Source organism: Corvus hawaiiensis, chromosome 5, assembly GCF_020740725.1.
Source record: "Corvus hawaiiensis isolate bCorHaw1 chromosome 5, bCorHaw1.pri.cur, whole genome shotgun sequence".
Classification (NCBI taxonomy): Eukaryota; Metazoa; Chordata; class Aves; order Passeriformes; family Corvidae; genus Corvus; species Corvus hawaiiensis.
Genome location: NC_063217.1, coordinates 48482944 through 48495795, shown reverse-complemented (window position 1 = coordinate 48495795; position 12852 = coordinate 48482944). Strand labels below are relative to the sequence as shown.

The 12852-nt window shown below is 37.2% G+C and overlaps 1 protein-coding gene across 3 annotated transcripts in view; it reads left to right on the top strand.

Annotated features, from left to right (window-relative positions):
• FBXW7 (F-box and WD repeat domain containing 7) overlaps positions 1 to 12852 on the top strand; it is a 180081-nt gene that overhangs the window by 67878 nt on the left and 99351 nt on the right. For all 3 annotated transcript variants that reach the window (XM_048303624.1, XM_048303626.1, XM_048303628.1), the window contains exon 2: positions 10627 to 11184. In XM_048303624.1, the coding sequence (XP_048159581.1) occupies positions 10696 to 11184 (489 nt within the window). In that variant the 5' untranslated portion in view covers positions 10627 to 10695. The remainder of the gene's footprint in view (positions 1 to 10626; positions 11185 to 12852) is intronic.

Below are 12852 nucleotides of genomic sequence, written 5' to 3'. Positions count from 1 at the left end.
TCCAGTCCCTTCACCATCTTTGTTCCCCTCCACTGGATTCATTCCAGGAGCTCCATGTCTCTTGTCCAGAACTGGACACAACACTGCAGGTGTCCTTACCAGGGCTGAGTAGAGGGGCAGGATCACCTCCCTTCCCCTGCTGGCAATGCTCTTCCTAATGCACCCAGGATATTGTTGGCCTTGTCCTTCAGACTTTTTTTAAAGAGTGGGCAATTGAAAACAGGAAATTAAAATAAAAAAATTGGGCAGTAGCCTGGAATAAGCATTGTCCATTGTGGATCTTGAGGTAAAATTTGTTGTTGATAACTTGGAAAGACTTGGAGGTTTAATTCTTCTTCTCTTGTTTCTCATCATCTTGTATGCTTAGAATAATATAAAAAATTGTACAGTTCAAACTGAGGGGTGGCTATTTAGTCTTGGTAGAATATTCTTAATTTTTACCATAACCTTATAATAATTTTTAGGAAGTTAGTCTGACGCAGAAGCCTGCAACTGAACAGAATAGTGAGATTGGACTTCTCATGGCATAACCTGCATTGCTTCTCCTTTACTTCGTTAGTCATTACTATAACAGGCTTGAAAATGCTGTTCTGTGCATTGAAGCTTCTTGGGCGTAAAGGGAGTTGATTATTCTTGCTTATTAGAGGTGGTATAAGAGCTGCTTGAAGAAGGAATATTTACTTCAACTGGTTTTAATCACTCAAAGAAAAACGTTCTTTAATAGTAGTCACAGTTCTTGATTCTCACTTTTCTCAGCTTTAATCCTGCTATCATCAACTTTTTTAACCACTGGAATGCTTTTCAGTCTGAAGGGTATATATGTTCCCATCTGTTTGTATGTTGTTCCACATTAGAGAACTCTTTTCTCAAACAGCTCTGAGGTAGGGGACAATTTGGTACTTGGTGTTAATTTCCTGCCCTTCCTCCTGTTTCCATGTAACTAAATTAATTTTAAATTCAACTAAATTTAGCTGCTATTTGTTCTCAAGGTCTGTTAGCCCACTTCAGTTAAAGATGACCTTTTTTGGTCCATCTTTTGTGCCCTGTGTTCTAAATGACTTTTTTTGGTTTTTTGATGTCTCTGCTCTTCTGTGTGTCTGCTTGTTTGTGCTGCATTTCAGCAGCATTTGAATTGTAGTTTTAGTGCAAGAAATCATGCTACCATTTTGCTAGAAGTGGACGCCAGCCATCTGGTAAAATTGCAACTCACTATTAGCAAAACCTATAATTTCAGGAAATGCACCCAAAATTACTTTTATGATTAGTGGACAGGAAAGAAACCGAGACAGAGAAGTCAGTTGGGTACTTCAGAAATCACTTTGAGGTTTGCAGGCAAATGTCTTAATGGCAGTGGTCTTGCTGCCAAATGCTGTTTTGCTTTTGCCTTCCGAATAGTTTGCATTAATAATGAGCAGCTCTGCTTGGAAGTTATTAATGTATCGCTCTTACGATGCAGCTTCGCAAAGAAGCACCAGGAGGGGTAACAGTCTGTGTGAATGGATATGTGAAGTGGTTCAGCATACTGTACTGCTAAGGTTTTCTCACTGGAAATGCATCCCAGCCCTAGGGCCACATTCAGCAATGTTATGGATGCTGAAGAAAAATTTATGTTAAGGCTGTATTGGCCATACAACACTAGCCTTTGTGTTAAGCCTAGTAGTTGGGAAATAAGTCTGCACTGAAACCAGGCAGGGTTTAATCAGCAGTTTGGTAATACGTTTTGCCTCTGTGTCAGTGTGGCAGCAGAGAGGAGGTGACAACAGCTCTCGTTTGTGTATATGCTCAGGGAGAGGCAGGCAGCTCACCATGCTCTGGTAGCTGCACTTGTGCTGCATGTTCTGCAGTTGTTGAATGTATGTGTTAAACTAAGATGGAGTGTATTTCTAATTTAAGACTTAAAGCAGTGATGAATTTACTGTCTTCCTAGTGAACTATTACAGTGAGTAATTATCCTCATAGTTAATTCCATTTGTATTTTTCTCATTTCAACACTTAGTGATTGGATCTTGCTTCTTGTCTATTGGATCAAATCCATGTTCACCTAGGCAGTTGGGAAGAATGGAGTTGTTTCTGCATAGTAATCACATTACCTGTTCACATAAAATGGACTTCATCATTGAGGTTTCTGGTTCCATGTGCTGGTACCTATGGCTTAATGTGTGTTAATTCAGAAGAGTTTTTCCACAACACAGTAACACTCCAGCACAGCTTAACTGAAGTTCTCTACTAGAAAGCCAGACTAGCAGAGTCATCCTCATTGCTCCTTAGACTAATTTCCTATGGATGAAAGGCCGTGAGCAGTATAAAACTATCATAAGCAGTTGTTGGTGTGGGCAGCTGGGAAGGTCCTTGTATGCAGTGGTGTTGATGATGCTGTAAAACTGACTCACAGGGAATATAGGTGGTCTGGTCTGGGGGCAGAAAGGCATGTGAAAGTAGAACAGAATGCATAGTACTGTGGAGATGTTGGGCCAGCTTGGAAAGCCCTCACAGCTGCCACAAACTTCGTTTACTTACTTTTTGAAAAGAAGGTTGAATTCAAACCTAAAATTATCCAAACCTGTTAAGTTTTAAGGAGTACTTAGTCTCCTTTTGTACTGTAAGAGGATTTGTGATCCTTTTTTGTAGAGAAATTCTTTGTTACATGTGTATCTATCATGAAGAGTTGGGATGATTCTGTTGGTACACTTCTGGCCTTTGGTAAGTAGCTATACAACAGCATCTTCAAATTTGAAAGGCGTATGAGAAACTGCCTGCCTGGTTTTCTAAACTGAGAATTCTTCAGCCCACTTGCTTCTCAAGTAATGTAGCTAAAGATACTCTGTTTATGTTGTTATAAGTATGATCTAATGTTTGCTTTTGGCAAGAAACTCTGCCTTGTTAGTATGCACAGAAAGCATAGTTTACGCGAGGCTGAAATATTAACTTTCTGTTCTAAATTGAGCAAACAAGGATGCTTGTGCTGGATCTTTAGCAGTAGTAGTGCAGGCTTCTTGTAGTAATCTAATTCATGGGCAAAACAATAAGCAGGTATTCATTAGTATTCGAGGTAAGAATTTTTCATTTGGAGAGATAAAAATTTTAATATAAGAACCCAAATAATGGTACAGTTGTCAAAGTGGAAAGGTTAAGACAATTGAAAATTGTGTGCTTAGCTTTTATACCTCAGAGGTCCTTTCAATGGAAAAATAATCACTGCTTGATATTGAGTGGCAGCATGCAGGATTATATGGAGGACTTGCCTGTTTTGTTTTTAGTAGTTGCTGGAAAACTTGGCACCCTTTAAATAATTCAAGGCTTTTTTTCAGCTTTTCCTTTTCTGAGGAAAAGGGGAGAGAAGCCTTTCATTAGTTCCACATGATAGTTAACTTGTCAGATTTTGCAGCTTAATCCTTCTTCTTTTAAGAGTTGTTAGTGAAAAGACAAACCAGTCATCTTCTGCATAACAGTCATTACTAATATAAATACTGAAAATAACATAATTGTTTATATGAACACAGTAAGATTAGTCATAATACAGGTCTCCTCCTACTGTGGATTGTTGCCTCCCATTATATCTTTTAAGGAATGCAAGTGATTTTATTCTAGATTATATCCATTCAATGTTCTTGATAAGAACATAGCAACACAGAATTTAAATTAAAGAGTAACTTTTGGACTTTTATTGTTTGTCTTGACTTTCAGGGAGCTAAGAAGTGTGAACAGTGTTCTTGATAGAGTGACTTGAGCTCCCCACTTCTACAATAACACTGTACTGGTGTATTAATAACTTCTCAGTTGGGATATGGCTTTGAGGAAAGGGACTTAGAATTTTGTTGGGGTTTTTTTAAGTGCAGTTTTCTTATTACTGTGTGATGGAGGCTTTCAACAATTTCTTCATGGGTCACTTGCACATTTCCCTCTTACCTCCACCCCATCCTTGCCACAGCATTACACAGTAATTCTCATTTTCTCATGTGTCAAATTTTAAGGTAAAATCATAACTTCTGTAAGACATTATTCACTGATTATTTGCTATGGTATTCTTCTTTTTGAAGCAAGGAAAATGCAAGGAGGTTCGGAAACACTTCAAATACAAGAATTAAGGTCATGAGTTACTTACAAACAAGTGTTGGCAGAAAAAAAAATCCCCTTGTTTCTCTCTTCCTCTTATATGTTGATTGCTTTAATTTGGACATCAAGCCTCTATTAGTACATTTTATAGTGTGGTTCTTTGTGCTAGAGCATTAAAAACTGCTACAACTTCAACTCAGATTATCCCCTCTTTTAGCCAGAGCAGCCCTTGTTTTGAGAATGCACAAAGAGGGAAGAAAAGGCCTTTGGTTTAAAGCGTTAAGATTTGATGCTTCTCTTGCTATTGCAAAGAGAATCTGTGGAATCCTTATGAGCTCTAACACATCCAGGTTCTGTGTTTGTGTGTGCCTGAACCTTGTATGCGGTTGTATGATCATACACACTCTATCATAATCTAAAGAATGTGACTGCTTGTAGCTCAGACTGTTTCTTCTAAACTCTTGCTCAAGAAAGGTCTATTCATCTCTCTTCTACCTCTGGTATTTCCTTACTGAGCCACTTAGCCTAAATACTGCTAAATATATGTAAATTCTTGTAGCATTTACTTGTTTTCTAAACTGCTTTTTGTATTCTTATTCTCTAGTGGGTTTTGTGTACTATTTCATATTTTATCCCATGTTAAATACTTAATGTATTTGTGCCAGAAGAGGGTAGGATTACGTGATAGGTCTTTCATGCCCAGAGTTAAAGCAAAATGTTGTTTTTAATGGTTTCTGTGTAGTTGTCCTCTGATAGCCAGGGATGTGGCTCTGTCAAATGTATTATCAGATATTGTCTCTCTTTTAAATCTCTTTGTTTTCTGTGGGGAACGGATTGGAATGAAGCAAAGTGTCCGAGACTGTAAAGTAGCACTGGAGGCTAAAGGGGATTGGGAAATTGAGGCCTGGGATTAGAGAGGGAGCCATTTTCAGAGGCAGTCCTGGGAGGAAAAAACTAAGTTGGATGGTGAAATAGGGAGAGAAGGGGTAAAGTCTGTTGAAATAGGATTGTGAGGTTAAATAGAAGCAGGTGAACAGGAGGCAGAGACATCTTACAGTAGACCATATGTGGTGGGAAACCTGGAAGTGTCTTTGTTCAGAAACATTCAGGAGGAGAGGTCAGGACACCAGGACTTGATGAAAAGCTTCAGCAGGTATATGGAAAGCTGGGCCTGAATTTCAGTGGAGAGGGAGATAATTAAAACTGGCTGCAAAAGAAGATTAAATACAGCTGGACTTAATTAAATTTAAGCAGGAAATGTTAATTGTGGTATTTTTTAAATTTAATGAATACTAAATCTATTCTTTTGTGTGCTGTCAGATTTATGTTTGACATAAGTAAGTAATTAGAGGAGCACTTTCATTTAGTGTTTGTTGCATTGGCCACTTTGCACTGAATAAACTATTGATTGTTAAAGTATATTGAGATAGTTAAAAAGGAGCAGGATAATTTCTAATACAACAGAAACATTGCACATGCTATTCTATTAAGTGTCGGCAGAGCTTTGCTTGGAGGTTAATAGTAAGGTAGTAGCAGGGAATCATTTTAGCTGCTATTTTGTTCTGGAGCTTGGAGCTGTGAATAATGGAGTTGACTGAGAGATTTGAGGTATGTATATGTTTGGAAGAAGTAATTTATCATTCTTAGAAGAAGCATGCATGCTTGTAGAACGAGATACATTGTTAATGATGTATTTTATTTTGAAGAAAAGCTACTGAAAATTAGTGTTTCATTCGTGCTGATGAAATACAGAAGGTTTTTTATTTTCTTCATCTGTGCAATGTATCCAACACAGGTTTGTTACTTTGCTATTGTTCAAAATCTTTCCCATATATAAAACTGTGTAGCCAGTAATCAGACCAATAAATTAACTGTTTTCTTTAATACATCATGTACGTGTCTTGCTCATAGTGTTTTGCAACATTAGCTAGCATGGCCATACTCAAATACATATTTTTCTTTAGTAAAACACGGTTCACAGTCTCAGTATTAACTGTGTTACTTATTTGTGCCTGCTTGATGCTGCATGTAAATCCCCTTTGTATGCAAGGGGTTTTTCAAACGGGCTTAGCAGGCCTTAGATAGCCTGGCTTGTGAGATGTATTTGCACTTTGTGTGGTAGTTTGGGTTTGGATCAAGTGCACCTTTTAAAGTCTGATTCCTGATTGTCCACACCTGCTCTCCAGTAGAATGAGTTGAAGCACAGCTGTCCCAAAGCACCTTCTGGGTGAAACTAAAGCAGAAGGTGTGCTCCAACTGTGAGGGTCATTTTAGGCTTGGGATGTCCAAGCAGCTCTGGGAATAAGTCATTTCCCCTTCCCAGAGCCGGTATCCTGTGGGTGCTGTGTCTCAGCTTTGCACATCTGCCCCTACAGCACTGTGCTGATTGCTCGTGAGGACCAATGCACCAGTGTCGGTCTTGGGCAGAGTGTGCTTGTAGGGGTCTCATACTTCTTTTCAGAAGGTAGATTTGGATGTTGAAATGAAACCTGAGGAGATCCTTAGCTTGGGTGGGATGTTCCTTTTTTGCTTTTACGTCACTTCAGTATTGCACAGTTAAATAACACAATAAAAAGCTCAGATACACTACAGTGCTACGATTTAGTCAAATATCTACAGAAGTTTATGTGTTAGTGCAATTGTCTTTGTCCACTAAATCTGTAATCTCAAAAGATTTGTTCTAGCAGCATTCACTGTGCATAAACCATGTTGTGTCTGTAGCTATTCTGTCTTTTCACGAAATGCTGTCATGATACTTAGGTTAGTATCCAAGTTAGTCTGATACATTAATTTCCAAGTTAATTCTTTAAAACCTTTTCACAATTTGTTATATTTTGTTAAAAAACAAATCCCACCACTCCCCAACCTCCACCTCTCTACATCCACCTCATTTCCTTTATTCCTTGCAGTTTCAAGTGATAAAAAAGGAGTAATAAAAACAAGCAGTACTGATAGAAATTTCATTTTCCCATAGTTAGTGGGTTTGTAGGTTAAAAATATTTAACGACTTTTGTATCTGTATTAGCAGGATAGAGATGTTTCAGCAGTAAAGCAGGAAGTGAAGTGGTCATCCTCTCAGTACAGAATGCAACCTGTTGTGGCAGATAACCCTGAGTAGTTTTCCCTGTAGTCTTCTAGTATTGCTTGACATTTCTTGTTTTGAGCAACTGTTGTTCATATTTATTTTTATAATCTACCTTCTGTGAAAATATAATGGATGAAGCTGAAGAATTATGCTTAAACAGCATTTAATATTCAATAGAGGTGGGGGATGCATGCAGTCTTCAATAGAAGTGTGGGATGCCTTCATCAGCTCTGAGTTTACTGTTGGGTGAGTCTGGAGACTTCCATTTTCCGTAGGGGTCTCTTGCATTTTGTTTTCCCATGCAATGCAAGTGTTAAGAAACTTACCTGGGAATTGCCAACTTAGATTCATTGACCAAGTTTAATGAGTTTTTCATGTTTATGCAAAGTCTTGCACTGCAATGTTTTGGTGTCTGTCTGAAAAAAAATCTATGTGATCTGAGGCAGGTAGGAAAAACAGTGGTTTTCCTCAGTGGTTCTTCTGAATTTTTGCTGGTTTGAGTCATTTTAGTCTCTGACTGTATAAATGAAGGAGACACTGTATCAGCTGAAAACACATCATTTCAGTTCTCTGGAAGCTGATTTGTAAATACACTTTGTCCAGCAAAATAATAATCCTTTCTTATTCCTTATCTACCTTATATATGGAAATTATTGTGTCTTGTGTATTAGCTGACAGTAGTTAATTCTGAAAGCACTTACATGACAGAAGGCAGCTTCAATGTTTCAAATCTCTCAGATAATGTACATCCATCTGTTCTTTAGCAAATGCATCACCTCTCTGCATACTGATGATTTCTGATGTAGCACTGCTTGTAATTAAATTTTGATAATGTATTTTACAGGCTTCTTGAAAAAACAAGTTGAGTTTATTCGTGCAGATGCAGAGTAAAATGGAAACCACTAATGACTAAAGCTAATTTCATGAACTGATGGTCACTCAAAAATGTAGGAATAATTAAAAATATATGATACTACTAGTGTACATTTTTAATTGGCTGGAATTTTATTTGGGTATAATAACAGTAACAACACTGATATTTTTGTCACTTAAACATTTAGCGGATTCTCGCATTTGATTAATGTTTCAAAGCTGACCTTTTATGTTCGTTGCTTACAGATACAATTGAAAGTATGTATTAAATTATTGAAACAAATGCAGCATTTGCAGTTTTATCAAGTACATACTAAACCAATAATTGCATATATAATGCTGCTGATACTGAAAAAATGCAATTAAACTTCTAAGCTGCACTCATGTCTACTTAGAGAAACATTTGTAGTGGAAACTGGAATTGCTAGATTGTGAAGACGTAAACATCTTCAGCTTTTTTTTTGCTTTTTTTTTACTACAGATTTTTACATTACTTAGTGCTTCAAATTTCCAAGTTGAGAAAATAAGATGTAGTATTGTTTTGTTCATAACACCCAAACTGTGTAGCAAGCCTGATACATAAGTTCTAATAACATCAGATTATATGTGCAACCAAACTTGTCTTTTGATGAAATGTTATTAAACATCACTCCCACATGCTAAGGTTTCTGAGCTTTGGGGAAAACTGTTAAGTGAAAACATTTCTCTGAAAGCGTACTCTTCATGGCATCTTTCTCAAGTGCTCCTTACTGTACATAGAAAAATACACACATTTGGTTTTGATACCACTTGAATATAAAAACAGAGACATTAGCTTCTGTTTTGGGTCATGTGCACCCAAGTGTCCTAAAGCTTTTTATCCATGGAAAAATCAAGCGTCAGCACAGAGTCTGTTTCCTTCCATTGAATGTATGGAGCTTAACTGTCTTTTAGTGTTAGCTTCTCATTCACTGACTGGAACTTAATGGATACTTTCTTTGAACACATATTTCAGTGATTGATCTTATAAGGTTTTATTTGGGGGAATCTTCACCTGGGTAGATACGTGGAAACTTGAGAACCCTGTCTTTGGGATGTAAGTAGTGTTTCCCTGAGGAAGAAGGGTGCAGAGAAGTGCAAAATCTCAGCTACGAATCCTCCTCAGAGAAGGAGCTGAAAAACATCTGTAAATGTGTTTCTGTGGCTTTTATAGTACAACACACTGAAAATTACAGTAGAGCTATGGTTTCTGGTACTTTTTTCCCTCATCACCAATAAGGTGAATGGAAAAAAGTTGGGGTTTATCTGTTCCATCATCCGAGGCCCTAGGTTTTGTGTTTTGAAAAAAAAAAAAAATTAAACTGTAAGAGATAGATGACTTAAGAAAAAGGAGGGGGTGATGGTGGTGGTGGTCGAGGTTCAGAGATTATTGTCCTGTGCTCATGGAAATGTCCTTTACTGCTCCTACTCCAAGGATACTCAGAAGTTGTGCTCCCTTCCAGCATTTGTGGTGTTGTGCTTTCCGAATCTCTCTCTCACAGTGTAGCCTGCTGAGTGTGTGGTGTGTGTGGGCTGTGGGCCCCCGAGGACAGTGGCTCTAAGCTAATTTCTCTCTGCACATGTTCTCATGTACTGCTTTCATAGCCTGTGAATCTGACTACTTGCTGAGTTGTGTCTGACTTGACCTACTGAAAACATTGCTGGAATCTAGGGAAACCAGAGTCTGGATGTGCCAGCCTCAAAGGCTGTATAGCTGGAAATCTGATACCAAATTTAATAATGAATTAGTCTGTGTTCTAGCCATCTGTACTTATATATTGCTTGGATGCACGTGGGTAGTTGAATGCATAAATAATTTGGAAATTACGTTAGTATTTTTCAGTTTTTATTAATATGCACCTAATTTTGGCCTTTTTTAACATCTCAGAGACTCATTTAACAATTATTGTAGCTTCTTAGACTTTGGAGAACTTTACTGCTAACAGTGATTTTTTTTCCAGGTGAGGTATATGCCATTTCTGGGCCGTACAGGCTGCCTAGTGATGTCTGCTTTTGACCACTGGGCATCTCTCTGGCCAACTTAAGACTTGGCAGTGATAAAGCTGTATTCTTTAATGGGTGTTCTCTCCTTTATTAATCTAAAAGGAAATTAGAATAACAAGAAATGAAGCTTTCAATTATATCTGATAATATGCTTCTCTTAAGGCATAAGACCAATAGCAGTTTGTGAATAATATACAAAGTCTGTAATCAAATGAGAGGGAAAATAAATGCTGTTTGAAATGATCCATGTCCAATTTTTTGCAAGTAGTATTGCATACTTGTATCTTCTGTTAGCATGAATGTTAATGGTTCTTGTGGATTCTCTAGGAGGGCAACTAGTTCTTCTGAATTTTGCAGAATCTGGTGCTTAAAGAGACCATGATCAGACAGTTTGACAGAACAAATAATGCTCTTGCTAGAAAGTTGCCTGCAGTTTATTTGGGTTTTTCTAGTTGTGTGTCAAGTAGAAATTATTCCTTGTTTCCTGGGAGTTTTTAGTTGCTAGGAATAATAAAGTGAAATAGGGTCTTACTGCTTTATCTAATAAAAAAATACAACTTTTGTAATTTTCTGCTTTTTCTTTATCTCCTTAGAATGTGAAGGCATTTGCATCTTCAGATAGCCTAGCCAAGGTCCAAGAAGTAGCAAGCTGGCTTTTGGAAATGAATCAGGAACTGCTCTCTGTGGGCAGCAAGAGGCGGCGAACTGGTGGATCTCTTCGAGGTAATGCTTCCTCAAGCCAAGTAGATGAGGAGCAGATGAATCGGGTCGTAGAAGAGGAGGAGCAGCAGCAAAGACGACAACAAGAGGAGCAGCACATTGGGAGGAATGGGGAGATAGGAGGAGAAGAACCTGGATTTGATGGCAGGCATGAGTCTCAGCAGGAACAGTTAGAAGAAAATAATAATAGACTTATTACAGTGGATGAAGATTCTACTTGTAACCAAGAAGAAGATGATGATGAACATGCTGGTGATCAAGAGGAGGAGGTGGAAGAGGAGGAGGAAATGGACCAGGACAGTGATGATTTTGATCAGTCTGATGACAGCAGTAGAGAAGATGAACATGCTAACAGTAATAGTGTCACAAATTCCAATAGCCTCATGGACTTGCCCATTCACCAGTCATCGCCATTCTACATGAAGACAAAGGTGAGAAGCTACATTTTTTTGTGCTCTTAATCCTCACTAACTTCGGATTTTGGAAATAAAATGGCATATTTAGCATAAACTAAAGTTTTACAATGAAGCAAAGATTTTATTTCCTAAAGAGTTTACGATGAAGAATTTATGCACTCCACAAAAACTATGCTATTTTAGCTGTTAATATTCAAAATATTTGCATGCATTTGACATGAGCAAATACTACTGTATATTTTAAGGAATAGTGTTCTGATGACTACGGTCAAAATACCAAGATGTTTCTTTATAAATATTTTTACCTAAGACCTTCCTGGCATTATTTATGATACTTTCCTTCTCCAAGTGGGCAAGAAGGAAAGGTAAGCAATTGTACATGTGTTATGTTCTCAGACGAGATCTGAAAAGATCTTAGACAAGATCTGATTTCATCTCGGTTAAAACATTGTCATGAAAAAGTAGGGTGGAATATTATAGAAACATGAAGGTCTTCCTGCTGGCCTGCTGGGTTCCTTGACAAAATACTGGTTAAAGAAAGTGTGATAGCCAGTCATTCAGTTAGAAAATCGTTACATAATGTCTTATGTTATCCTGCTTGTGAGGACCTTGAACCCGTGTGCTGGTCATTGCTTCAGATTTGCAGTAAGAATATGGAAATTAATCTTCATCTTTATTTCTACTTATATCACCTAATGTTTTAGATTAAAGAAAGTTATTGGGTTATTGCCTGCAGTGTGCATTCATACTTCACTGTATTTTCCGAATTCTTTGGGAAGGAGGAATTCTGTTAACTCTTAGGAGCAGAAAAACAATGAAAACAGTGTTATTGACTAGTAAGAAAGAGGAGCAGGCCTTCTTCTGGAAGAATGTTGTTCCTAAGCCTATATACTAATTTCTTTTTCTTACTCATTAATTGTTAATAGAACACCTAGCCTCCTCTCACCTTTCAAAAAACAAAACCTTTTAAATTTTACTTAAAAATGTAATTAAAACCTGATGTAAAACAAAACCACAAAAACCAGTCATTTAACATAAGTTAACAGGTTGAGTATGAACATAAATTTATAGAGATGGATAATCAGTCTTGAAGATGCACCTGAACAGGTATATAGGATGAACATTTGCTTTTGGAATCTGCAACGATGTTTTTGTTAGTAACAACAGTATGCAATTCACTCCCATGTTTAAAGTATCTCAGCTAAAATCTTTGCTTTTTGAAAAGTTGTAATTTTTCACATGAGTTTTTTATATAATTTTATATTTATAGTTCTAGTCTTCAAGGTACTGAAGTATGTTCTTTCTAATTTGGAGTGAAATACTGTCATATTTCATATAATTGAATTGGATTTTACAACTGAAATTCTTGGTTTTATTTCAATGCATTAGTTTTCCTGGATTAGTGTGACTTACTGAGTATCATATAATAACTTGCATCCAGTATGGACAATATTTAATGGAGGAAATTTTTATACTCAAAAATGTGTTTTTAAGTCTCTGAGTTGGAAACTTGTTGAAGTGCTTTGTAAGTAACTATACTCAAATTATGTACAGGCAGAGCGGAGCGTAATTTTCAGTGGTCAGTTCTGAAGTTTTTTTTATTGACTTCAATAATGAATGTAGCTTTTTCTTTCTTTTCTTGAGATGTATTTGACATGAACTGAAACAAGCCATTTTAGCCTG